At 44.6% G+C, this 26,400-nt stretch overlaps 1 protein-coding gene across 2 annotated transcripts in view; it reads right to left on the minus strand.

Moving 5' to 3' along the window:
- Window positions 1–26,400, minus strand: part of MAML3 (mastermind like transcriptional coactivator 3) — a 248,735-nt gene that overhangs the window by 87,865 nt on the left and 134,470 nt on the right. For both annotated transcript variants that reach the window (XM_030450806.1, XM_008490294.2), the window contains exon 2: window positions 125–1,603. In XM_030450806.1, coding sequence (XP_030306666.1) covers window positions 125–1,603 — 1,479 coding nt within the window. The remainder of the gene's footprint in view (window positions 1–124; window positions 1,604–26,400) is intronic.

The following is a 26,400-nucleotide window of genomic DNA, read 5'->3' on the forward strand; positions in this document are numbered from 1 at the left end:
ATCTGCAATAACGTTCTATACTTTCCAGGAGAAAGACGAGACCAAACAAAGCATTACAAGCCTTTTTATCAGGTTTGTTTTTTGGTTTTTTTTTGGTTCTCACATCTCGTGCAGTTGTGCTTACCTGAGCAAGGGAAGGAAGCGTTGTGTATGCCATGGGCTGACTGATCATCCCTTTCTGCTTCATGATGAGGATGCGTTTCTGCTCCTCGCTCAGGTGTGCCATCTGAGCTTGCATCTGTGGCTGCTGGGACTGCTGCTGCTGCTGGATGTATGGCATCATGGGGTTCTTGCTGGGATTTGCCATCGGGGGGGTCATCCTCTGGCTCAGCTCGGCACTGAAGTGGCTCAGAGGTTTGGTGTTGCCGTAGGAAAGCATATTGGGCTGTTTGCTTAAGGAGTTCGTGCCCAGGTTATTTGGCTGCTGACCGATCATGTTCATGTGGTTTTGAGGGAGGTAGTTATTCATTGTGGTCTTCTGTGGGTTGTTTGCCATCGGAGGCACTATCGGGTTTTGGTTGTTAAAGGCTTGGGGATACATCATGGGGCTATTTGGTTTCTCTGCACCGAAGGGTCCTCCGTACGGACTGGAGGGAGGGCCCACAGGCGACCAGCTTGAGGCTTGATTTGGATGTTGCTGCTGCTTCTGCTGCATGAGCTTGGCTCTTTGCTGCTGCTGGGCAGCCATTTGCTTGAGCTGCTCAGCTGGAGACAAATCAGCACTCGGCATGTTCACAGGCCCGGGTCCCGACCCCGCCGCGCTCCCCGCCGTTGGGTTCATGAGATAACCATTTCCAGACCGCGCCGGAGTCTGGGCCTGGCTGGGGGTTTGAGGGGACTGAACAACGCAGTTCCCTGGTGACCCGGCAGGGACTGGGGCTGGTGGGGCACTGGAGACGGAAGCTATGCTGGAGGCTGTGGAGATGTTTGAAAATGGAGGACCAGAAGAAGAAGGCCTCACCTGGGGAGACCCCAAGGGCACGTGAGCAAATGGAGAATGAGAGGGATCGCTCTTCACGCTCGCGCTCTCCTGAGCCTCCGTGGCAGGCCTAGGAAATTCTGGCTCTTTCTTCTCTTCAAAGTCTTCGTTGAACAAATCCTGTATGTCATCTTCTGGAACAGTGTTTGCTAGCTCATCTATTAGCTCCTGCCACTCTTGGTCGTTCAGGTTAATGTCTGAGAAGAGCTTGTTCTGATTTGAAAGAGATGTTTCAGAAGTGTCTATGCAGCTGGGGTCGTCCAAAGGCTCTTGCTTCAGCTCCTTGTTCTGCAGGATGTTAAAGCCATCATCTAGCTCATTGCAACCATTAACAGGGAGCTTAATCTCAGAGAGCCCACCATTCTTACCCAAGTCTTCTAGAGCACTGCCATGAGTTCCACTGTTCTGCAGAGGCAGGGAAGCTTTCATATCAAGCTGGTGAAGAGGAGACACAGCTGGCAAAGGCAAATTATTTGGCAAGTTGTTGATTGCCTCGATGCCTGGAACATCCTTCCGTATCCGCTTGCTGGTTGGAGAAAAGCTCCCATCACAAACTCCATTCTGCTGTTCGCCATTGAGAGGTGAACGTGCACCTTCCAACTTCCTCTTGACTGTCTCTTGAAGCTTAAAGAAAAAGAAGAAAAAATATAATTAACCAGTTGCAGAGACCAAAAAATGCTGACGTGTCTTGTGACAGATGTTCCTCATCAAGTCTACCAGAGACAATAAATTTTAAACACTCTGATTTGGAAGTTTTATCCTTATGTCTTGATCAATTTGAGAAGATAGTCTAAAATAAAACAAAACAAGCCCCCAAAAAACTATAACCAAAGCAGCCCTTGAATAGGAGAGCAGGACTGTAAAATACGTCTGTGCTGTCCAAGTTACCAGAATTTTATTGATCAAGTTGACTAATTCAGTTTTTTGGTGTTTAACATAGTGATGAGGCTTAAACAGTGCCTAAGACAGTGAGCAGTCTTATACTGGACCAAAAAACCTGAATCACTAATATTTACTATTTAATCTGAAAATCTTTTTGTTGGAAGGTTGTAAAAGCTTCTTGAAAAATACCTGCAATACAACTGATTGACTACTTGTATGGAAACTCATTTTAAAAAAACATTATTAACATGGTTTCATTTCTTTAGTCTTATGCTCTTGGCTATTAAACATATTGAGAACCAGTTTTAAGTGACAAAAAAAAAAAAAAGATATTCACCCTCAAAAACAGAAGGCATTTTGCACTATGTTAACTCAATGAAATAATGAAAAAAAGAAAATAACCTGTGTGTGCTAGGAGCTAACTTGAAAGATAAATAACTGACAGAAATTATAGCAAGGCAAGTCTGCAGGAAAGCAATTAAATTAGAATATAAGAATGTTATTTAAAAAATAGTGCATTAATACGAGCTTTAATTCAGGTTAAAAGAATCTTCTCCTATCACACCCAATATTAATTCCTCTGCTTATGTACCAGGCTAAAAAAAGCATCCCTCTTTGGGTAAGGCAAAAAACAATAGTGGGGAGGGGAGGAAGCAAAGAGGTCACAGCTCTAGCAAACGCCTTCAGGACACACTTACATCCTTGACACTAGAACAATAGCAGACAAAATACTGAAAGATTTTATCAATTTTTGAAGTATTTTTGCTGGTATGAAAATCCCAGACACACAGCTCCCACCCCTTCCCTAACCTCAAGGTCCTCAACCTTCTTTCTTCCCACAATCCAGATCCCATTTATTTCTCCAAATCCCAGGAGGCTAGTTTTCCTTTCATCCCATATGTAAGGCAGGCAAATCCACCTCTCATCCCCATTTTAGATGGAGCACTTCTGAGAAGGCTTCACCCTTCAGGCCTGAGAGGCAGAAGGATGCTCATGGCTGCAGTCCCAGCCAGACATGGTGGGACATGAAGCCCCATGCTGGTCCTCTGCAGAGATGTGACTTTTATAGCAAAGCAGGAAGGTCTGTGAGTCCTCAAGCAGGACTCCAAGCAACTCCTTGGTTGAAATACTGGAGCAGGAATGCTTCTTTAAGGGGGGAAAAAAATGAACCTGTGGCAAAGAGTCACCATGGCAAAGAGTTTGATGGCAAACGTGCCCAAGACTTTGCTGCCTGTTCCCCCTGCACAAAGCCAAGCCTCCCACAGACTGGAATTCCCTTTCATCTTGTCTTTTTGTGCCACAGAGAGACCAAGCTGCCCTGCAACCACAGCCTCTGCCCCTGGTGCAAGACATCTGTACAGCTCCACAAGAACCATCCGCACCCCAAGTCTTCCCCCACCCCTGGCGGGGGGACAGGGAACAGCAAGGCCAGTGGTTTACACTGGGAAATTCCTCTCCTTGTGCCACAGGCTGCAATGAGGAATTCACCTGTGGCAAGGCAGGGGTCAGGAAGGCTGTGAGGATGCTTTGGGCCTCCCCACTGTTTTTTTGGAATCCCCATCACTGCTTTCCCACGCCTCTCCTCTCACTTGATTTTTAGTCCCAGGGCTTCTGCAGATGCCTGGGCACGGGGGTCCTGCATGTAGCAGCAGATGCAGGTGGGAGCACACAGCATGCCAGCCCTCCCTTTGCACTGTCCTGTTAATCAGCCATGCCCTGGAGGAGCAGAGCAGGCTGCAGAGCATGGAACCCTGTAGCACAGGCATCAATCACTGCTGCATCTCTCTGTGCCATGGCAGCAGCAAGAGGCTGGTTCCCAGGGGTGGGAACTGCCTCATCTATGCCAGTTAGCAGCAAGGTGAAAGGTAAGGCAACACTCAGGATTAGTGTAAAAGAGAAAAATCAGATCACACAACGTGGCTTCTGATCTGGCTGCTTGCCTCCCCTAAAATCCTATTGTAAGCTGAGCACCACTACATGACCTTACAGCTCCCTGCTGCTTTCCAACTGGTGTAACTGGTGGACTACAGATGAGACAACCAAGCTCGTTTCACTCATCTTTGTATAACCCTGGTTCAGACCCTAGAGATGAAGAAAAGATGATACAGATGGAGTATCACTGCTGCACAAGAACAGGAATGTGGTTGCTTCCAAGTTTCCCTTCTTCAGAGCAAGAAAATAAAGACTACTAAAGAAAATCTGGCCCGAAGTACAGGTGGTCAGTAGCACAGCTGATATAATGACTTAGCTTATTTAAATGTTGCCCCTAAGGGGCCACTCAGATGATTTACAGCTGATAGCACCCATTGCAGCTCCAAAGCCACCCCACTGCAAAGTCATGAGCATAAACTCATAGAATCATCTGGGTTGGAAGGGATTTCAGAGATCATCAAGTCCAACCCTTGATCCACTCCCGCTGCAGTTCCCAGCCCATGGCACTGAGTGCCACATCCAGGCTCTTTTGAAAGATCTCCAGACACGGAGAATCCACTACTTCCCTGGGCAGCCCATTCCAATGTCTGATCACCCTCTCCATAAAGAAATTCTTTCTAATCTCCAACCTAAACCTCCCCTGGCACAACTTGAGACCCTGCCCTCTTGTCTTGCTGAGAGTTGCCTGGGAAAAGAGCCCAACCCCCCCCTGGCTCCAACCTCCTTTCAGGGAGTTGGAGAGAGTGATGAGGTCCCCCCTGAGCCTCCTCTTCTCCAGACTGAACATCCCCAGCTCCCTCAGCCCTTCTTCACAGGAATTCTGCTGGATCCCTTCACAGCCTCCTTGCTCTTCTCTGGACCTGCTCCAGCACCTCAATCTCCTTCCTGAGGGGCTGAGGGGCCCAGAACTGGACACAGGACTCAAGCTGCGGCCTCCCCAGGGCTGAGCACAGGGGCAGAATCCCTTCCCTGGACCTGCTGGCCACGCTGTTCCTGATAGCTAAAGAGAATCCTTAAAAAGCTCTTCCACATCAGAGAAACAACTGAAGAGGCAAAGTGTTTCAAGACTAAGTTCAACAGGAACACACACACACAAGAAAAAGCTTCAAAGAAATGTGCAAATCTTGCAGTGGCCCTTTGCCCTAAGTATGTATCAGCCGAATGCTGGGCTAAAGCCCAGGCACAGCAAAGGCCCTGGCTTCTAGTTGTGAAGAAAAGTTCATATAAGAGATGAGGAAAAACTTCATTTGTCTCAGTGACAAGTCAAAGATTAGTGAGAGGGATTATCTCCTGAGAAATACAAGAGAACTCAACAGATTTCATACATTTCACAAGAGTTTGAAGCTATCTCTTACAGAACATTGGTAAGTGATGTACTTTCACACTGTTCAATGCTTTCAGGTTTCACATCATTTACTAATTTGTCTTGAATCCATCACCTTATTTGTACATAAATGTTCATCAAAAGAATCAAAACTATCTAGTGGCAAATAACCAGCCCTAAAAATATCAGCTCCTTAAGATTTCATCATGTGCTGCAAACTTGGATGTCCTCCTGCACAAATATACAGTGACTTTAGTGAAAGTTAAAGCGGGCCCAGTATATAAATATTAATAAGTCTGTTTGTAATGCATCACAACAAAACCCAGCTTTAATAGAGAAGCTAGTTTCCATCAAATATAAAATGTACAGAAATTGTGCCTTATTGCACATGAGATCAGAATTAAACCTATTCCAAGTTTGTAGCTCCACATTATTCTCCTTCAGAGGGTTTAGGATTTGGAGGGTTAACAGGCAACAGAAAAACATTAACATTTTCTTCTCTCTGTTTCATCACTGAATAAATAAAGACAGAAACATATCATGAAAGGTTAATTTAAAGGCAACATGATACAACTTCAGCAGGTGAGGAAGCACCTTGACTCCACAATTTGAAGAGGTTGGGAGCCATAACAATAGATGGATCTCCTCATTTTGAGGTACAACACAGAAATATTCTTATAAAAATTGAGTGCAAATGTTCATTTCCCTATCTCATTTTTTCCCAATCACCATATCAGTATTGGATGGCTTGAATATTATACACTGAATATATACTGGCAATTTACCACCACAAGGACTTCTCAGAACTAAAATCCCAGCATTTCCCCTTCCCACTGTAAAAACAATGTCTGAAGTAAAATATTTTCCTGTAAAGTGTCTTTCCTCCCTTTCTAAACAGTACTACAGAGCTTGTGCATGTGATTTACAGTATGCACCATGAAGATCTTAGCAGCAGCTTAGAGATTTGTGTCTAGGAGCAGAAGACTCTTGATGCATAAAATAAAAATAATAAAATAAAACAAAATTACGAAATGAAAATGAACCCCTTACCAGTTTCATAGGCCCTTAGCTTTATTCACACAAAATATCTGGCTGATGGACCTCTTGCATTTTACAGCAGGTTTCTACCCCAAAGCAGAAGAGAGTGAAGCAGGACTTGCTCTTCTCTCTCTGTCTTTGGAGAAACTCTTTTTGCAGAGCAAGGAAAGGTCAGACTTTGGTGGGCTGACTTTTAAATGACTCTTGACTGGGGAAGAGGTGGATGTGGGGGACAGAGGCTGTGCAGAGAAACACGCAGAGACACGTGGACCCAAACGGTCTCATCCAAACCACCCTGAAATTTTTGGCAGAGCTGCTCTGACATGCCACGACAGAGCCCATATATAAGCAAGGGAGCACTGAAGCTGTTGGCAGGGCTTTCATCTGCGGGGAGAAGCTGCTGCTCCCCTTCATCCCACCAGCAGCAGCAATTCATTTTTCAAAAGAAATGAGACTGAGATGCTGTTGTTATAGCAACAGCTGAGCCACTTGCCAGCCCATCCTCCACCATCAGTGGGGGGCTGTTCCTCTCATCCACGGGGAGTGACCAGGGTTGTGGCAGTGGCTCAGTCCTTTCATTGTTCTTTAAAGAAAAAAAAAAAATAATAAAAAAAAAAGAGCTGGGCTGGGAGGAGGCAGGGTGGAAGCTGAGAGGCTAAATTCTCTTTCTGCCTGTAGAGGCTGAACATGATTCACAGACTATAACACAGGTCAGCTCCTACTCAGTGGCCAGATGATCTGTGAGCCCACAGACAAGGGGGATGGGGTCACTTTTACAGGTCCTGTCATACCCCAGCTACCCAGCAGACACATTGCCACTGATTTTTTTCTTTAAGGCAGCTGCAGCCACTTCAATAGGAGGCAAGGGTGAAAACTCCAAGAATATTGTCATGCCTAGTCCCCAGCTGTTGCTGGGACATGCCTTGTTCTGGAGACATCTTTTTCTCCTCAAGGGGAAGGAGAGAAACCAACCAAAGCCAAAAATCCATCTTCCTCAGAGCACATCCATATTTACACAAAAACCACAAGGGTTATCATATTCTCTCCACACTGCTCTTCTGTGACTCTGTTAAAAATAAAAATCTGTATTTTCCATTCCTCACATTGAATCATGGTCTGGCTCACCAGCCATCCATATTCAAATGGGCTTCTGTTCCCTCCCCTGGCAATGACTCAGGTTTAGGCCTTCCTGCAGGAATTCTACTCTCCCTCCCTCAATCTGTCTGCCTTAGCACCTCGTCTTCCAGGTGTTCCTGAGCTTGTCCCACCTTTCTTCTCCCAGAAATCCTCCCAGTAGATCTTTGACCCCTCTGACAGCTCACCACGAGCTCTGCCAAACACCAGCCCAATCCAACAACCGCCAGTCTGCACCCTGGCAAATGAGTCCAGGCTACTCTTTAACTTCTTGTGCTGCACTTAAATCCTATCAACAACTTGATAAATGTGCCAGGGGTCCTGTGAAGTGACACCAAGCAATCTGACCCCATGCAACATCTCTCCTAAGCAAAGATATAATGGCCATAACTACATCATCTCAGACCAATATGGCATAATCACGATTGCCATTTGCATGCCAGCAATTCAACTTCAGCATTTGGAAGGATTCCTCATTTCTTGTCCATCCTTCCTTGCTGCACCACTTCTAAGGCTGCCATCAAAAAGCCAACAGTGAGACAAAGGGCACCACTGCCTGAGGTACCACCACATCCTGTGGCCACTGTCTGAAGCCCATCAGCTCCACAGTAGCCCCTTAATGACACTAGTGGCAGGTGTCACAGAGAGATGGCAGAGAGTGGGGGACAGTATTTCAAAAGCCAAGTCAGAGCTGAACTCAGACAAGTGGCCAAAGCAAAGCAGAGGTGTGTTCCATGCCATTGCTCCCAATAAATCAAAGTATTTTGAGGATCAAATCCACTCCTCTACTACTCAAATTTCTTCCCCCTGCTGGAAGCACTGCACCAACCCTGCTAACTCACAGGACCAAGCCTGACACAGCAAATTGGTTTTGGATCACAACTGCTCACTTAAAGCACACGTTGTGCTCTTCCACACTGGGCCTGCCTGCCCAGTTCTTGTTGGCCAGAGCAATGCTTCAAATGCACAGGAAATTCACATTGGGAGATCTGTTTGAAGTTGGTAAAAACTCAGTCTGCCAGCCTAGGCTGTTACCTGTTCAGTTCTGAAGGCTCACAGAGTAACCTCTGCCTCTTGAAGGAGGTCCAACCTTTGCCTGTTACCCACGTTGCTGGGAGCAGCTGGGAACTCTGTCATCACCCTTGGTTTATGAGTCACAGAATCACAGAAGGGTTTGGGTGGGAAGGGGCCTTAAAGAGCATCTAGTCCCAACCCCCTCCTACATCAGCAGGAACACCTCTCACTACATCAGGTTGCTCAGAGCCCCATCCAGCTTGGCCTTCAACACTTCCAAGGATGGGGCATGCACAGCATCTCTGGGCAACCTACACCAGTGTATCACCACCCTCAAAGGAAAGAATTTCCTCCTAATGTCTAATCCAAACCTACTCTTTCAGGTTAACACCATTCCCCCTCATCCTAGCACTATCAGCCCTTTCAAAAAGTCCCTCCCCAGCTTTCCTGAAGCACCTTGAGGTACTGGGAGGCTGCTATCAGGTGTCCCCAGAGCCTTCCCTTCTCCAGGCTGAACACCCCCAACTCTCTCAGTCTGTCTCCAGCCCCCTGCTCATCTTTGTGTCCCTCCTCTGGACTCACTCCAAGAGCTCCACGTCCTTCCTGCGTTGGGGTCATCAGAAGAACAAACAGAATCCTGTTAATACTTAGAAGTAAAAGATGCACAGGGCACCGGTTAGGCTTGAAAGAGCTAACAGTGAGGAAAACAATCTGCTTCCTCATAGTTTAGCTGAGCAGAAAGGAAAAATTTTATTTGGGCAGAAAGGAAGAAAGTCTGTCTCTCCAGCAGGAAAAGCTGGGAGTAGCTGCTGCTGCCTGGATGCGAAGCAGGCAGCTCAGAGCCTGTCCTGGCCAGCTGTCAGCCTCCCAGTCACCAGCGGGTGCAGGATCATGCTGGGAGGTCAAGTTGAGGACAGGGAAGAAGGGTAACAAAAAAAAAAAAAAAAAAAAAAAAAAAAAAAAAAAAAAAAAAAAAAGAAGAAGAAGAAAAAAAAGAAGAACTAAATGAGAGCAAAACAGACACAGCACTGGAGATGTCAAACCAGGCAAATGCCGTGACTCCGCCTGCACTCAGTCAGCCGGGGAAGGATGCTGATGTCTGCTAAAACAGCTCAAGAAAAGCCAGAGCTGGCATGAGCTTTCATCAGAGCTTGGAGAGAGGGATGAGTGAGAGAAAGGAAGGAGACACATTGCTGTAGAGATGGGGAGTGAGAGAGAGAGAACTTCTCCTATGTCTCGACTCTGCCTGACTACATGCATTTTCATCACAGGCTGAAGCTGGTTTTACTTCTGTTGCTGGGGTCCTGTGATAAGAGGACTTCCAGCTCTGTGCGTGCGGATCTCAGAAACAAAAGAGATAAGCACATATATCTTTACTGATCTTTACTGCAGTCTTTTAAACCATCCCATTGCATTGCTGCCAGGAAGACATTTCCTGCTGCAGAAACAAACCCTATGCAGAATGCCTACCTACTGAGGGATGCAGGAGGGAAGAAATCTGTACAAAAACCATAAAAATACAAAAAATACCAACTAGGCTGCTCAGATTGTCTGTTTCTAGATCAGGCTGGGGAAAAAAGTGTGAGCCTTCTGAAACATAAATGCATACACCATATATCTATTCCAGTTTGCCTATAAAATATTTTTCTTTTGTAGTTTCTGTCTCTCCCTCCACACAATTCCAACTTAAATTTGAATGCAAAGACACTAAACGATACACTTCTGAGATCTGACGTGCAGAGTCCCTGGGGAACTTGTTGAGTAAAACACAAACAATGGATGCAATTTATTTTCTCAATACATAATTACTGGTAAGTTTAACTGGACTTTAAAGAATAAATTATTTCATGGATGAAATGTTGTCATAACACTTAAACAGCCTTCCAGCCCAAGTGTATGATCCTCCTCTTCGAGTCCATCCACTTTAACCCTGCTTTATCCAATGTTTAATCCATTGTCCAATAGGATAAACACTGGCAAAGCAGTAACCTCATCACTCAGGGAGTGCCAGAACTCCTGTGTTTGTGCAAAAGTCTTAATGAAGGTGCTAAGAGCTAAACTAGTGAGCTGGCAGTGCCTGCTCCTGTGTCTCACACCAAACAGCTGAGCTGCCCTCTCCCTGCAACTGTCCTCACAGACAGCAGGAGCTGCATTTCCAAAGTGTGTTAGGAGGGTTTAGTCAGGCAGCCTCTAATTGACTTGTCTGCAAGTTGTGCTGATAATAAACCTTCACCCTTTGAAAACATCTCCAATCTGCTTCATATCTGGCCAGGAGAGAAGCTCAGGATGAAAAGCAGACACTGGAAATTATTAAAGCTGAACCTCCCCTGCTGAACTCCTGCAAATCACAGCAGAAAGGAAGCACAGGAACCTCTTGTGTTTTAAATGAAGCAGCAGCAAAGCAACACATCCAGTGTCATTGCCCATGCACCACAGCTACTCATTCACTACTCACTAGCTCTTTAAACTGTATATGCAACACTAGAAATGGTCTCCTGGGGAAAATCTTGCCCTGATTTACACTTGGATGGGCACAAGTTGTAGCAGGGTAGTGAAGCGTGCTGCTTAGTGAAGGGGCACTTAGGACCTGAAAGCATCCTTGTGCTCTGCAAAAAAGCCACAGCCTCTGCTTCCCTTCATCATTAGGCACTGGTAGGATATGAGCTCTGTTTATGACTGAAAGACTAAAATCTTCTCTAATTTCAGCCTTCCAGCTGCCTGCAAACTACTGCCATGGGACAACCTAAACTCCAAAGAACTCCAAAGAAGGAGCTGGGAGAGACAAGGGGTGGCAGAGCCGTGACAGCACTCCCCTGGGACACTCTTGGTTTCCATGGACAATGAGCTTTTCTATTCAACCTCTTTTATTACCAAAGCCTGCCCAGTGTTAGATCTCTAGAAGAGCCACAGCAAGCTGTAGGAAGGCTGAACTCAGAAATGGTATGGTTGTTTCCCATTTATTTTACTGGTGTCACCTCCCAACAAACACCACCTCGTGTCAGTGTCTCACTTCCTCAGGTCAAAGTGGGGTAAGAAAATTCAGTGATTTTTCCCCATGAAGAAGTTCAAGTTCATGCTTTTTGAATCAAAATCTTTGATACAATCAGAAAAGGAAATGAGAGCCAGATAGTCTATACACTGAAGCTCTTCAAACCCACACATTTTAGTCACCCTCTCGGGGCAACATCATGAACAAAACTTCCATTTGGAAACAGTTTAAAGATCAGAGTTAACAGATTTAGACAATTAAAACATAAATAAATAAATTTCATGAACCAAAACCAGGACAAGTTATACCTTGCTGCAAAAAAACCACCAAACCCCCCTCCCTCCCCCCCAAACCCCCCCCCCCCAAAAAAAGGTCGGTTTATCCCAGAGCTTCTCTCCATGATCCTGTCTCCTCTTGCCCAGCTGCCCCCAGTGTCTCATCTTGTCTGAGGACATAGGTGACCTGAAGGCTTCTTTGCAGGGACAAATACTTTTAAAGGAGTGGAGGTTATCTAAGTACAGGTTAAACAATTAACACTGCAATAGTTATTGCAAAGGAGACCCAAGCATGGAGAAAAAGGAGGGGAAATTAACTTTTGCATTAATTAATACCCATTTTTTCACAGTCCTTTTTCTCATTATGTTCCTGAGCTGTGTCTTTTGGGGAAAGGAAAAAAAAATAAACATGGGACAGATTAGTTTGGAATTAGAATTGTGCTGGGCTATGGACCATAAAAAAATCCCAAACAACTAACTGAAAATTTTAAAACAGAAAATGTCAGAAACATCCAAAATGCGCCTCGATTTTTCCTTCATCTAAACAGCTCCCTAAACAGCACAATCAGCTTGAAATATCTCTAGCAAAGAAGAGCAATGCTAGAACTGCTTGTTTGTCTTTGCATATCTATTTAAAAGACTGCATACAGCAGCAGTTCTGGAAATTCCAGTACAAACCCCCTGTCGTGAGAGGTCCTGAAACACTCAGCACTCACTGGGTTCACTAGGATTTACACACCCATTGCTAAGATCACTTCTTTCCTTTTTCAGAGATGGACATTAAGTCTGATGGAACAACTCTTCCTTACATTCCTTTTTTGCATTCAATGCAATCATTGGCAGCATTGTAAAAAAATGCAGCATCACTGAAGATCTGTGAAGACTCCAGGAGTCAAAGGATTGTACAGGATGCCCCAGACATGTTCTGAATTATTCTGAACACAGTTTGAGAGCTCTTTGCCACAGGCTAAAGACCAGAGAGCACTGAATAGCAGTTTTGCCCTAAACATGGCCAAGCAAACCATACAAGTTTATACTTCTCTCTTGTCTCTGTACCTTCACCTCAAGCTGACCTTGGGTCCCACACAAGGCACCCAGCAACAGCTAATGGGAAAATCTGTGTCTGGTCTCCCTGATCCCAGCAACTATCATAACCATGGAGTCCCAAGGCTGGACTTGCTGTGTCAGATGAACTGCAAATATGCTATTTAAGTCTACTGATGAAGTGTAAAGAAAAAGAAAAGGTTTTAAGCAAATCAAGTCCCTAATTCAGCACAGTATTTAGACACATGATTCAACCTGAGTACCCTAAACAATCCAAAATTCAAAAAATGGCTTATGCCATCATCAGACCAAGACCTTTGCTCAGGTCTTACCTTATTTAATCTACACCAGCTGTCTCCAACCCAGCATGAGCTCTTCCTCTCCTTCATCCTTACTCTGAATGTATATATACAGTGCAGCTCATCTGCAGACCTGCACTGGCTTCATGATTCTCCAAAGAACAGATCCTAAAAAGGCTGCACTTTGTTGCAACCCAGTGAAATCTCTTTCCTCACTGCACAAAATTAACACCATTTGCTCCTGGCGTTCATGTCCTCCCAGTGGAGTCCAGCATGGAATAATTCTTCCAGCACCCTCAGTCCTTCAACAGTGGGAATGCACATTTGCTTGTCACCTGATGATGACACCCAGTGTGGGACATGTCCAGCATTAGGAATGGGCTGTCAGGCACCTAGAGGCGGTTGCCAGGAGCAAAAGCCTAAAGGAACCACACAGAGAGGTGGGAAAGGACCCACCTCAGCAGTAACCATATCCAAGTCCCATGCTGACCTGCTCTGCCCTCCTTCTACAGCTGTTCTAGGAAGTTTGCAGATCCCCTATCACCAGAGTATCTTATCACTGAATCTCTTATCACCATTATCACTCTTATTACCCTACCACCAGAGTATCTTACCACTGAATGCTTTGGGAAGTGTTAGCTCCTGTTGTAAGAAAACCACATCTTTACCTTTCCTAAAGCTCTTTGTTCTGCTCAGAGCTTGTCTAAAGCAACACAGAGTACAGCAGCACTATCTGCAGATAAACCTCCCCAAGTTGCTAGCAGCTGGGGGCTTGAACCTTTGGAGGAAACATTTGCCTAAATCCCTAAGGTGTGCAAGGCTCTGAGATGTCCCCATACAAACTGAAAAGATGACCAGGAGAAAGGTGGTCAGTGCTCTGCTAAAAGGGTCAAATTCCCCATCAGAACACGTCCTGCAGCAGAATCCTATCAAGCACTTTTATCTCTTTGTGTATTTTGAAATCAGCCCTCCAAAAGAAGGAACTGCAGCTCATAATACCACATATGTCTGTGCATGCCCATAGAGCACAACACAGGTTTCCTTTTTCCTTCTGCTGGCAAAAAAAAAAAAAAATTCCCTGCATTTTTCACACGTGTGCACATGCACACGTAGATGCTGCCCACGATACTCACGTGGGTTTTCATCTTGGCAATCTCTGCACAGTCAGCATGTATGAGCAGCTAATCCAAATTAAATTTGGACTTCAAGTCCCATTCACCACTGTGAGTTTGTGCCTTTAACAGAGTTAAAATAAATGCATGAAGACCAAAGGTCTTTTTCTACTGTTAGATGCTGTAGGTAAGACTGAGTTACTGAGAACAACACAGTTCTTCCCTAAACCCCTTGGAGGTTTGAAACACAAGATATTCTAGTTTGCTGTTAGATAAGCCATGTACCACAAGGCAGCTCTGCATTCATGTAATGGGTTTCCACTAATCTTACTTCCCTTCTTAAAAGATTTCTCATTCCCACCTTTTTCATGGAATGATGAGGCACCTAGTCCTAAGGCATTTTATAATTTGTTAGTCTGGAGATGAAGAGCTTTTGGGCTCCTACCAGAATGATGTGGATTTTTGGTCTAGGAGAAAATACAGAAGTGGGATGACTCTAAAAAGAAAATGAACATATTTGTGTGCCATAAAACCCAAACAATCCATCACTTAGCACTTCTATGACATCTATCATTCAGCTGCAAACATGTATTAAACTTCTGCATTTCACTTAAGAAAAGAGAAGAGGAAGCTTGCCTGAAGCTGTTCATTAAGTCAGTGGCAGGGTTACAACTCAGATCTTCCAAATCCTGTGCCCAGCCAACAGGAATATAAAATACCTTGTACCTTCTCAGATCAACCCATACTTTTGCTTCTCTTGCTTTTCTTATTCAAGAAAAAGAAGCAGGGGGGAGGGGGCAAGTTAATGGCAGGGGAAAGCTATGAAGAGGACAGAAAGAGGCTGGGAATTCATGTGGGCACCATGAGAAAGTTGCAGGCAAGGACAAGTCAACTCCTTCCAGTCTTGAAGGATGTGATCCATATTCCCTCTGCCTGGCTGAGATAGGAATGAGATAAATCATGCTCCAGAAGCATCTTTTTCTTTCCACTGACCTCAAAGGGAGCCTTGGTAACTAGCTCAAAGAGAGGCATCCACAGTCAGATGCCTGCATCTGGACTCTCCCCAAGCCACCATTATTTGCCCAGTCACAATTAGGGCACTAATTACATGCTACTGCTGTTGACATCTGTGTTTAATAAAGATTTCTCTGTCTGCCTGGGTCAGGTCCTTCCCCCAGCTTCATTTCCAGAGCCTTCAGTTTTGTAACACTAAACTTCAAGAAAAAAAAAAAGCTTGAAATCTTTATAGTTTGGCCTGTAATTATGGTATTACATTTGCTCTTGGAAAGAGTCTCACTTTCTTGTAGTGCCAAGGGAAGGAAGGTTGTACAGCTCCAAGTTCTTCCTTAGTTACTAACATGCATAGTCACTCCTGGATTATTTAAAAGAGGCAAGGATAAGGGGAGAGGTAGCAGGAGGGGCTGTGAGTTTAAACTCCAGATAAATAGTAGTGCTATAAGCACTAGAGAGGAAAAAAAAGTAATTTTAATTAGATGCACAGATAGCAGGAAAACACAGACAAGCTTTAGCATAAGCAAGCACTTCTTCCTTCTTAAGTAACAGTTGTAGTAACCTTCATAACAACTTTAGTAATGAGCAAGCATGCTTAAGAATTTATAAAAAGCACACAGATATTGAGCATACAGGATTGTGTGCAAATCTGCTGTGTGATAAAGCTTCCCACAGTATGAAAATTTGTTTTAGTAGGAAATCACATGGGCAGCAGGCTGAGGTTTTTCCTTGGGCTATTTAGAATACTCTTTTATTTTTACCCCTTTCTTCTAAGCTTTTCAAAACTCTCAAATAAAAACAAAAGCTTAGCAATTAGCATAATTCAGAATTCCTTTAAGGGCCCAGCTTTAAAATGCACAGCTGCCCAAGACTCTTTTGAATGCCAGGTGGAAGACAGGAGGCCAAGAACACAACACTGAATATTGTAGGTCCTGGTGGCTGTATGATGTGAGCCTGCTGGTCTCAGTATGTTTGGGGATCCAAGTTATTTTTTTTTTTTATTATTTATTATTTTTTTGCCAATACCAACGTTGTCTAGCATTGCTAAACTCCACAATAATCATATTAGAAGCATTCAACACTGCAAACAGAGAATTTTCCTGACTCATCAGTAAAGTAGCAGCAGCTTTCTCCTCTTCCAGCTAATGAGAAAGGACTGCAATGCCTGAGAGCAGAGCTGACGTTTCTTCCCCTCCAGTGTTCCTGTGTCTCTGTACAGCAGCACAAACTACCCAAGGATGTTCTTTCTCTCTGTACAGGGCCTGGACATGTTACCAGACAGTGAGATACTAAATGAGCAGTGGGTGAAAGGCTCCCTGAGGAGCTTGCAAGGGGAACAGAGCAGGGCACAGTGCCCTTCCCGGCAGCCACTGTGGAGCAGAGCTTTAAACCACAAGGATTCAGACTGAACCAAAGAACCAGAAAGCTTCACCTCTCAGTCCCAGCACAGCAGCCTGTGCTTGCTGATATTCCCAACCAACACTCTAAAGTCTCTCAGGAAAGGCATGGAGTGCCTGGCAATAAAGCTGCTCTTGTGCTGCTGTCCCAGCAGGGGCTCAGAGCTACAACTGGTCCTAAGAGCTACAACTGGTCCCTCCACTTCCCCAGAGCTCTGCCAGAGGTGGCAGCAGCCATCAGAGGAATTTATGCCCCAGTGGCAAGCTAGCAGCTCTACAGAGTGATGGGAGGCATCAAGGAGCTGGGTGTGAAAGGTGCATCAGGTGGGTGTGGAACACTCGCTCCCTCCTTTCACATTCCCAACTTTTTTTCTTCTCCCCCCACCCTTTCCTGTATTTTCACAGTTCATACCTCCCAGCCTCACATCTAAGTTATGTGGCTGCAAAAGGAAAAGTGGTTCTAGAGCATTAATCTTCTCCCTAGCACTTACAATGCCTCTTCTTGCTCCCACCCTCAGTGCATATTCAGAGAATCACAGAATGTCTTTGGTTGGAAGAGACCTTCAAGATCATCCAGTCCTCTGCCACCAGCCTCTCCCCATCTATCTGACTGCTCCCTTCCCAGCTCTGCTGATGTTTACAGGTCTTGGAAAAAGCCATGAGAAAAACAGTTTCCACAAAAAGTCAATTGGAGCTGGGCATCCATCTCCTCCAGCAGTTCTCAAACTCACATAGAAAACACAAAAGGAAACAATGCTCCAGGAATTCCAGCTCCTGTTGGTGAGAGGAATTTGCCTAACTTGCCCTCATCTGCAGTGCAAGCAAGAAATTTCTGCTCCAACTATTTCTTGGCTTCCCTCATTTTCACCCAACCCTTCAAGAACAAGAAGAAACCTCCCCGTGTGCAGGGGGCTGCATGGGCAATGTGCTTACAGAGGGGCTCAGCAAGTGGTTCTTACACCTGTGATGGCTGGAAAATTGGGAAAATGTGCATGGAAAGACTGACTCTAGGCCTGCTCTGATTTATACAGTTGGCTTGGTGACTTCTGTTGCAGAGAGGACACAGGGCTAAATGTCCCTTTTGAGATAACCCACTGGAATTGTCCTTATATCCACAGTGCCCGCAGAAGAAAAACTACTTAGAAGCTTTTTACCAAAATAAAAGCAGCAGAACCCTCTCTCTGCCAGGTTTTGAATGCCCTAGTTCTTCAGCACTTTGATGATAATACATTATTTTGTAAAGCTGCAGCTGTACAATGCAGACTGGTGCAAACTCCTTTGCAGTGACCCCTAAATAAAGCAGGGTTGGTGCAGGAATAACAACCTTAAGCATTTGCTTAACTGCTTTTTGGACGTGGACTGAATGCCAGGCTGTGGTCATCCTATTAAAAGATAAACAAATTACAATACTTTTCACCTCTTCCCCTGGTCACACCCCCCCCCAATCCTCCCAAAAACTCCCAACTCCAGCATTCTCATGACCTACCTATCTGATTTGGGGTTTCTAAAGACTGTTATTGCAGTTTGTTATCTAAAAGGAAGAGCTGTGATAACCATCACACCAAACACAAGGAGGGAGAAGCCAGATATTTTAACTGTTAGTTTTTCTAGCAGATCTCAACATTCTGCAAAGAGAGAACTCTTCTCACTAATACTCAGGGCACACCATATAAATAAAAGATCTTATTTCATACACAGAGGGGGTATCATAGTGATAGGCCACAGAAAGTGAAAAACACCAGTGGGAAAGCAGCAGAGAAAGGGAAATCTTCAACCTGTGAGGGCCCTGATAAGAATGACAATGTCATGTACAAAAATTAGGCTTTGCTAGAGAGCAGAGCTACCACTTCAGAGATAAACAGTCACAGCACTGATAGAGTCACTGCAGGAAATGTGAAGTGTCATAAAAAAGTCCCAAAGGATTTTCTCTACTTCATAGCACAATGGGATACTCAGAGAAAAAGTAATCTAACTGAATTTAAACAACCAACTCATTAAATTCTCCAAAATATAGAAGAACATGGAGATTGCAGCTATGCAAAGAGACTATTTTCCTAGCTTTCCTTACTTTTCATATATGATGCTGGGACTTAAATAAACTCCACAGAAATTCTGAATATGAAAAGCTCAACAACTTAATTTTTTAACAGAGAAGGGAAAAATTAACCTCCTTGGCAGAACTTGAACTCCATTTCTCAGAATTATTAGTTTGGCCACTGGGGGGCTCCAATATTGTTCCATAAAAGCAGAAGAAAGTTTACTAGCAAGGATAAACACTTAACAAAAAGTATGGGCATTAAAGTTCAAACCCAATACACAGTCTGAACCAAGATCATGGGCTTGCAAGCATTTTGTAAGAGCTAATTTAACCATGATTTTGCCTCTTGTAGAACAAAAGGACTTGAAGAAGAATTATTTTCTTACAGTTTGGCTATAAGCATCATCTCATCTACTCAAATATTAAAATGATTTTTGCATGCCATAGTGGAATGACTTGGTGTCTGCAGAACAGCAAACCCCAGGGGGGTCATTGGTATATGTCAGTGATATAATTCTGCACAAAATCACAGTGCTGTGTGGTTCAAGGGAAGCACATTTGCTGCCCCTCTCATGCCCCCACTCTTCTCAATGAAAGTTTACTGAGATAAATCATGCAGCTCAGCCACTGACAGCATAGGGAAGAGAGTCTGCCACAGAAAGTCCTTGATTGTCTGTTCCTTTTTCTGTACAAGCCGTTTTTGGGACTTGCCTTTTATTTTCTAAGGGGATTTATATGTTCAGGTACAGAAAGTCAAGGAATAACTGGCCCTAAAAACTATCAGTTCTTTTTCCCAGTAACATGGCAGCCAAGATTTTATCAGAAAAATGCATGTGGCCCTGCAGAAGCCAGTAAGGGTACTGATGTCAGCTGATAAGCTAATGACTGCAGCTTATCAGCTGATAAGCTAATGACTGCAATGCTCCAGTAGAGGATAAAACAAAAGCTATTTCAGTACAGGAGCATGAGAAAAAGTATTTCAGACATCATTCTATCTACAAATTCACAGAAGGGAGCAAAATGTCAAAGTAGCCCCCAACACTCCCCAGTCCTGCCAGCTGGGGATGGGAGGAATTCATCCTGGGTTGAGATCCTGAATGTTTCACAGTAAGCCAAATTCTACAGCTGAATTAAACACTCCTGAAAATAAAGGAGGTTTATTAGAGATACTGAAAGATGCTAGTGGGTACTGTGATAAGGCTAACTGAGCACTGTTCTTGTTTGATGAAATGTGCTGTACTGGGCTGATGCACAAAGCAGGGTGGTTTGCTGGCACCTTGCCTTCTGCACACTATTTTTTCTGCTTCTTCAATGTAAAGGAAAAAGGAGAGGAGGGGGGAAAGAAAAAAAAAAGAAGAAAAAAAAAAAAAAAAGAGGGGGAAAAAAAAAAAGCTTGCTCTCCTGTAGCCCCCTTCCTCCAGCACATCAGATGTGAATGCCAGTCTGCTGGGAGACTGCAATTTGAACATAATGAGATATTAATGAGCTTTGCACCTGTCCCCAGTCGCAAGTTAACCCCCCCCCACCCCCTGCTCCTTTCTCACCAACCTACAGAGATGCTTTCCTGACACTGCATTTGAGTCTCCCCCATCCTGCATCCCCTCCTCCCCAAGCCAGCCGAGCTGCATCCCTCCCCTGAAGCTGCCAGCTCTAAAGAGCACCAAATGGGCTGGCACTGTCTTGTTTCCTGGCCTAATGGATGCTTGTTTAAACACTGGAGCTGTTTGCATTGCTGTGGCTCACTGCATGTTAAACACAGTCCTCTGAAACCCTATGCCAAGCCAATAAAGGTATCAGCAGTTCAGCCTGGGGAGGCAATTACTCCCAAGTCCCAGGCGTGCCTCCTAAGCCCAAGGAAGGAAAAATGGGATCGAACAACTAAAAGCCAAAGCTGAGTCGGTTCAGCATCACGTGGAGGACACCAGGTTTATCTGCAGCCAGGCCCCACCACGGAGGGAGGGCAGGAGGAAAAGAAAAAAAAATAAAATAAAATCAATGGACCAGCTGGGGAGAGCAAGTGCATGGTGTTAAGAGGGCTTTAAGCTGGACTGTTAGCAGTGCTCTCTGCCTGCCTGCCTCCCTCCCCTTCCTCATTTCTATGCCAAGGTGTGCTGATTTTCAATCTCTCCCTCTCTCTCTTTTTTTTTTTTTTAATGATATGCTTCCAATTTATTTTCACCCTTCACCAATTCTTGAAACAATTCTTCTGGTGGTAAAGGTCCTTCCCCTGTACAAAGTCGTTGTCATATCAAAGGGGAAGTGTTACACAGGAACAGCTATGATAGAAGGCTGATGGTAACCAAAAAAAGATCTGGGCTTCGTCCAGAGATGACAAAAATCCAAATCTCAGACTAATGATAGTCAATATTTCAATGGATCAGCTCCTTACCTAGCTAAGGGCAGACAATCAAGGGCAGAAGCAGCTGTATTTCAATTCATTTAATCCATAGAAACAAAGCTGCTTCAGAATGTTCTTCCTTTACTTTTAAGTGAGAGAGAAGGATGTGAGGGAGCAAGGCAATGTTTCCATTTGGTACCTTTTTTTTTTTTTTTTTTAATTTTAAACTGACTCTATGATCACCTAGCTCTGAGGCCAGCTTTAAAAATGATGTGGAAAGTTTCTCAAGCACCACAAGAACCTAGGAAAAGGGGATTTGCCACATCAGATCAGGCCAATAAGCCAGCAGGCTTGACATCCAGCTGTGTCCCACACTTCTGGTTGCTTAGGGGGCTAAAGCTCTCCTGTCCCCCCCACACTGCAGGGAAAAGATTGTGCTGGGAATCAGGGGAGATGTCTTTGAGGTGGAATCTGCACTCCCAGAGTCGAGTCCCCAGCCTCCTGGGACAGGTCTGTCCCACACAAGGATGTGGCCAGCAGTGCACGCCTTGTCACTGTCACCCCAAGCCAGGGCTGGCATCTGGCTAAAGGGCTTTAGGATCAAGCTGTCCCTCTCAAAGCAAAGTTGTCACAGGTCAGAAATCCTGTGTGAGCCTAAGAAACACAGGCTGGGAGGTAGAGGGCTGCACCCATGAACTGATTACTGAAGGAGAAATGCCACTGGGCTGCTGTCATTCCTGTCTGGGGACACTGACATGAGCAGGGCAGGGAGAGGAAGCAGTCTGGTGTTAAAATGCACTATCTGCCAGGGGGAGAGGTTTTTCCTTGTTTTCTTTTTGTAGTGTAAGAGGGCAACTTGCATGGAGAGGATGGAGTTAATCCCAAGACCTTGCCTTCCATGGTCTGGAGGATTTCTAGGAGCTGCAATCCCCTTTTGGACTCAAAATTCAGTGAAGGCAACAGGATGGCACTGGTGGCCTGAGTGCTGCTGGGCAGAGGGTGACTGCCTGGTGGGTGGACAGAAATCAGGGGCTTTCAACCCAGAGGCAAAAAAACCTGTTGGGAAACATCTGTTTTGCAAATAACTAACTAAATAAAGCACAGTAGCTTTCCTATTTTCAGTTTTCTAGCAAAACACAAACAAACAAACAGCACTTGTTAGTGCTGGCATTCCTTGCCAGGGCTGAGGGGGTGGGAGGAGGATGTGCTGGAGACTTCATGTCTAGGTAAAGGGGGAATCCTTCTACATACACTGCTCTTCAGTTAGGGCTTTGCAGCTGGAGATTTCATTTCCACACCTGACAACAAGGATTGCTGCTAAGCCAGAGCAAAGAGCACCATCCTCATGGGTGGAGCAATGCAGCAGCCAGTTAACCAATACCAAAACAAACAAAAAACTGGCTGTCTTGAAACCTGGAGACCCAGAGAGCCCCAGGAGACTCTTGTCACATTACAGCTCCTTCCCTCTAAACTGAGAATACAGTGAGGGATTGAGAAACCAACCCACCAGTGGGATGATTACCTGATGAGACTAGGGAAGGATGCTGCTCTCAAAACCATCAGCTTCTGCAGAATCTAGCCTTTAATTTGAACAGTAAAAAAAAAAATAAAAATCCAGCCCTTGTGATTGCACAGAGAACTTTGCAAATATGGCCCAGTGCCATGCTGGGTTTGAGTCTGCAGCCAGGCTGCTCCTGTTGTTCCCAAGAAGCTGCACAGTGAAATCAATAAGACTCATTAATGATAATCAGTACCCTATGGGCAGCAGCAAAACTGACAAGAACCCTACCAGTTCTGTCCTTCTGCTGTTACTTGGGGAGGCTCTGATTGACAGGGAAGGGAGATTTCCCACTTGCTTGCACTCAGGAGGGAGAGGAAGCTCCCGAGTGCTGTGGGAGGGTCCAGCCACAGCATCCCACAGGGGGTGTGTATCAGCATTTGCTCCATCCTGAGAAGGGCTTTGTGCTCCCACAATCACCTGGGTGTGGAATTAAGCTTTTTTTTTTTTTTTTTCTTTCTTGTTTTACACCCTGATATATTTCTCACTCCTGAACACCACACAGGCTTTCCTGCCTCCTGACCCCACTGAGCTGATAAGCTTCAAGCCCTGACACAAGCCCCACCCTCAGCTTTGAGATGCAGGGGATCTATATCATAAGAGAAAAACTGAGGCTTTTAAATATCTCAGTGTCCTAGATGTTATTTCCACTCTTTTACCTCTGGCACAGTGACTAAAGGATCCAACACTCATTGTCTTCCATCTGATGAGCCACTAAGGAGATATTTTGGGACTCAAGGAACGGACTCAATAGTTCAGTTTCTTCAAGGTCTGCTTCCCTCCCCCCCTTCCCACCACTACCCCCCACCCCCAGACTTTCCTCCTACTTCAGGGGCTTCAAATTTTTTTCTTATTCCCTTCACACCAGAATCTCCTTGAGCACCAAGCCAGCCCTGAACCCTTCTGTGCATGCCCTCTGACATGGCTCAGGCACAAGTGACAAAACAGATGTGCACACAGGACCCCTAAAGATGCAATCCCATGGAGATTTTAATTTCAGGATGAAACAGTGCCCACTTGAAGGCACAAGTTGCACGCTTGTTAGTTGTTTAAAACATATATTTGATTTAAAATGCTATCTCTGAAGGGACTGAGCAGTTTCTATATTTGAGACTGAAGGAGATCTGCAAAAAACAGAGGTTTAAAGCAGCAAGAATTTCTTCCTTCCCATCCCCTTTGAATAAAACATGCCATGATTATAGAGCTATACATTTACAGTTTGAGTGCATCATTCCTGAGAATTAAATAGCCTTTTCCAGAATCTGGCCCTCCACAATGAGATTGTCTTCTATTAAGCAATATTGTTGAAGAAAAATTATAATAAATTGATGTCTGCATGTGCAATGTCTCTAATCTGCTTAGGTTAAAAACCTGAACACTCTTGTAATACACACCTTCAAGGGAAATAAATGAAAGGATTGACAGAGACTACATTTGTGTGGAGAAAAATCTAGGAGGGGGGGGAAACATCCAGAGTGTTTCTCAAGCATAGGATCATCTCATCAGATGATACACAGGGTGACTCTGAGGTAAAGGAAATGGAGAAAATGCCATTTCCTGCTTCATTTCCTCCAGGGAGAATCTGGAGCAAGGTTTCATCAGATTAGAAATGCAAACAACCACATGTAGAGTAAATGTTTTGTTTGAGTTCCAGGCCTCCAAGGGAAGTACCTTGCTAGGAGCAGCAGTGGGGTAGCTCTGCCTGAATGAAGGAGCAGCAAGAAGTGGAAGAGGAGCAAGAGAAACTGGTGATGTAAAAAATAAGGAGTGGTGGTTGTCAAATCCAGTCTTGCTTTCCAGGCCCTGAGCAGGGCATTTATCCACTATAAAATACAAGGTTACTGGCAAGGGGAGGGAAATATCAGGTTGTCAGTTACAGAAACAGCAGAGAAAAAACCCAAACCCAACGCCAATCACCTCTTAATTTCTAGAATACTTCTAATACTAAGGGCTCCTCAATTACAGGTTTTGAAAAATGCCAAATATCAGATTTGTAAATGTCAGACCTCTGCACATACAAGTTCCCCAAAACTAAGACATTTTTGGAAATGTTTTCCATTCCTGCCAGTTCACATCAACAGTGAAATCTGCAATGTTAGGCTGGCATTTACTGTCACTAACTACACAAATCTACCACCTAACACCGTACAGAAGTGGCAAAACAGGGATCAGCTGGACTTTATTTCAAAGAAGGGATCTAATGGGAATGTTATTATATGCCCAAACATGAAAAAACTTATATCAGAACCTGCTGACTACTTTTGGTTTCAGCTGGGCTCTGTAAAAAGCCTGAAGAATGGAAGCAAATTGGATTCTGTTTGTATCAGAAAGCACTTTGCAGAACACTGTGGTGTGGCAAAATTTGGAAAGTTCACAGGGGATTGAGGGGCTTCAGGACACTGACACACAAGGGAGGATAGTTGGGTTTCAAACAGCTGAAAATACCCCAACTTTTGGTCATTTGCTGTGTCCCACAAGGGAACCTTTGATGCTTCACATCAACCACCTTGAAAGGGCCCTGTAGCTCACACTGTAGTGTTTAACACAAAGTGAAAAAAGTGCCAGGTTTATCTTAAAATTTACCATTAAATTACTAGATGTTGTATTTTCAGCAAGCTCCTGGTGTCTTGAGCACTGATTGAAAGGATTTATGAAAATGCTTGTGTCTGATCAGGGCACTGGCCATTTTTCTACCAACTAATGGAACATCTGTCCTCTTTGGCCTGAGACACCAGGATCTATCACAGGATGGTTTTTGTTGGAAGGGACCTTGCAGCTCATCTAGTCAAATTTATCAATCCTATAATGCAGATTTCAGGTCATTTAGTAGCACATTCTTTCCCTGTTCCCTATTGCACATTTAAACAATCAGAGAAATTATTATTCATGTTGAACATGGTATCAATACTGCTGAGCTGCTGGCAATAATGCAGTTCCAGTGGCTGGGAGAGCTAACTTCTGAGGGATCAAAACTCAGATGCCAACCTGGAACCCAGAGCCCAAAATCAATTTTCAGAGGCCATGCTATGAGCACTGATGCTCAGAGGAAACCTCACCCAGCTTTGATACAGGTACCCAAACCCCTTCAATGTCACCCCCTCAGAAGAGACCTCCAGCTTATGCTTCCTTCTCACATGTTGCCTGGATGCTTCTTATTTTTTTTTTTAAATAGGAAACACCACCAACTACTTCTTTTCTTGCTCCTAACATCCTCCTCCCTCTCTCTCAGTGCCCAGTGAAGCACATGGAGGTGTGAGAAAGTTCACTACAGTTCAGGTATCTGCTGGTTATCTGTTGCATCTGTTCAGCTGTACTTTTGCCTTGTATCTGGTCTGCACAAGGAGATATTGTAGAAATCTTCATGAAAGAAAAAAAAAACAAAACAACTCCAGACTAATAAAATGCTCCTTTTGGTGCTTCTATATTGGGAGCCAGGTTGGAAGTTCTGCCTATGGAAGTGAAAAGTTTTGCACTTTATGTAAGTGTTGTGTTTGTCCTTCAGAAGCAAACACAGATTCTAGCAGCAGCAGTGTACAGATTGGAAAAAAACCCCACTATAAATCTGCTCAAGACCCTCCTTAGAAGCCCTTCCAATAAAAGATGAAGGATTTTTTTTTCAATTTGCACAAGTGACCACTCTGAACCAGAACTCCCAGAACTGAAAGATTCCTGTGCTGAATTCAGTCCCAGATTCTGATCTACACTTCACAGAAATCCCCTCACCTGGCTATCAAATCAAAACCAAGGCAGTCATCATGGGATGGCCAAGCAGGCAGCCTTTGGGGCTGCTGATTTTGGCAACTAATTCCTACTGCCTCCCCATCCCTTCCTGCTCGGAATGACCTCAGAAAGCTGGCAGATTTTGTAACATGCAGTGGTGAAGACTCAGACCCACCAGGACCCAGTTGTCTTCTGTCAGCTGTAACCACAACCCAGCTGTGAATGCCACAAAATTAAGAGAAAACTGGAGCTGCACTTTGTGGGTATCATCCCCACACACACTCTGCCTCATTGTGATTACTTGGTCTTTGGGACA

The sequence above is a fragment of the Calypte anna genome, chromosome 4B (assembly GCF_003957555.1).
Source record: "Calypte anna isolate BGI_N300 chromosome 4B, bCalAnn1_v1.p, whole genome shotgun sequence".
Classification (NCBI taxonomy): Eukaryota; Metazoa; Chordata; class Aves; order Apodiformes; family Trochilidae; genus Calypte; species Calypte anna.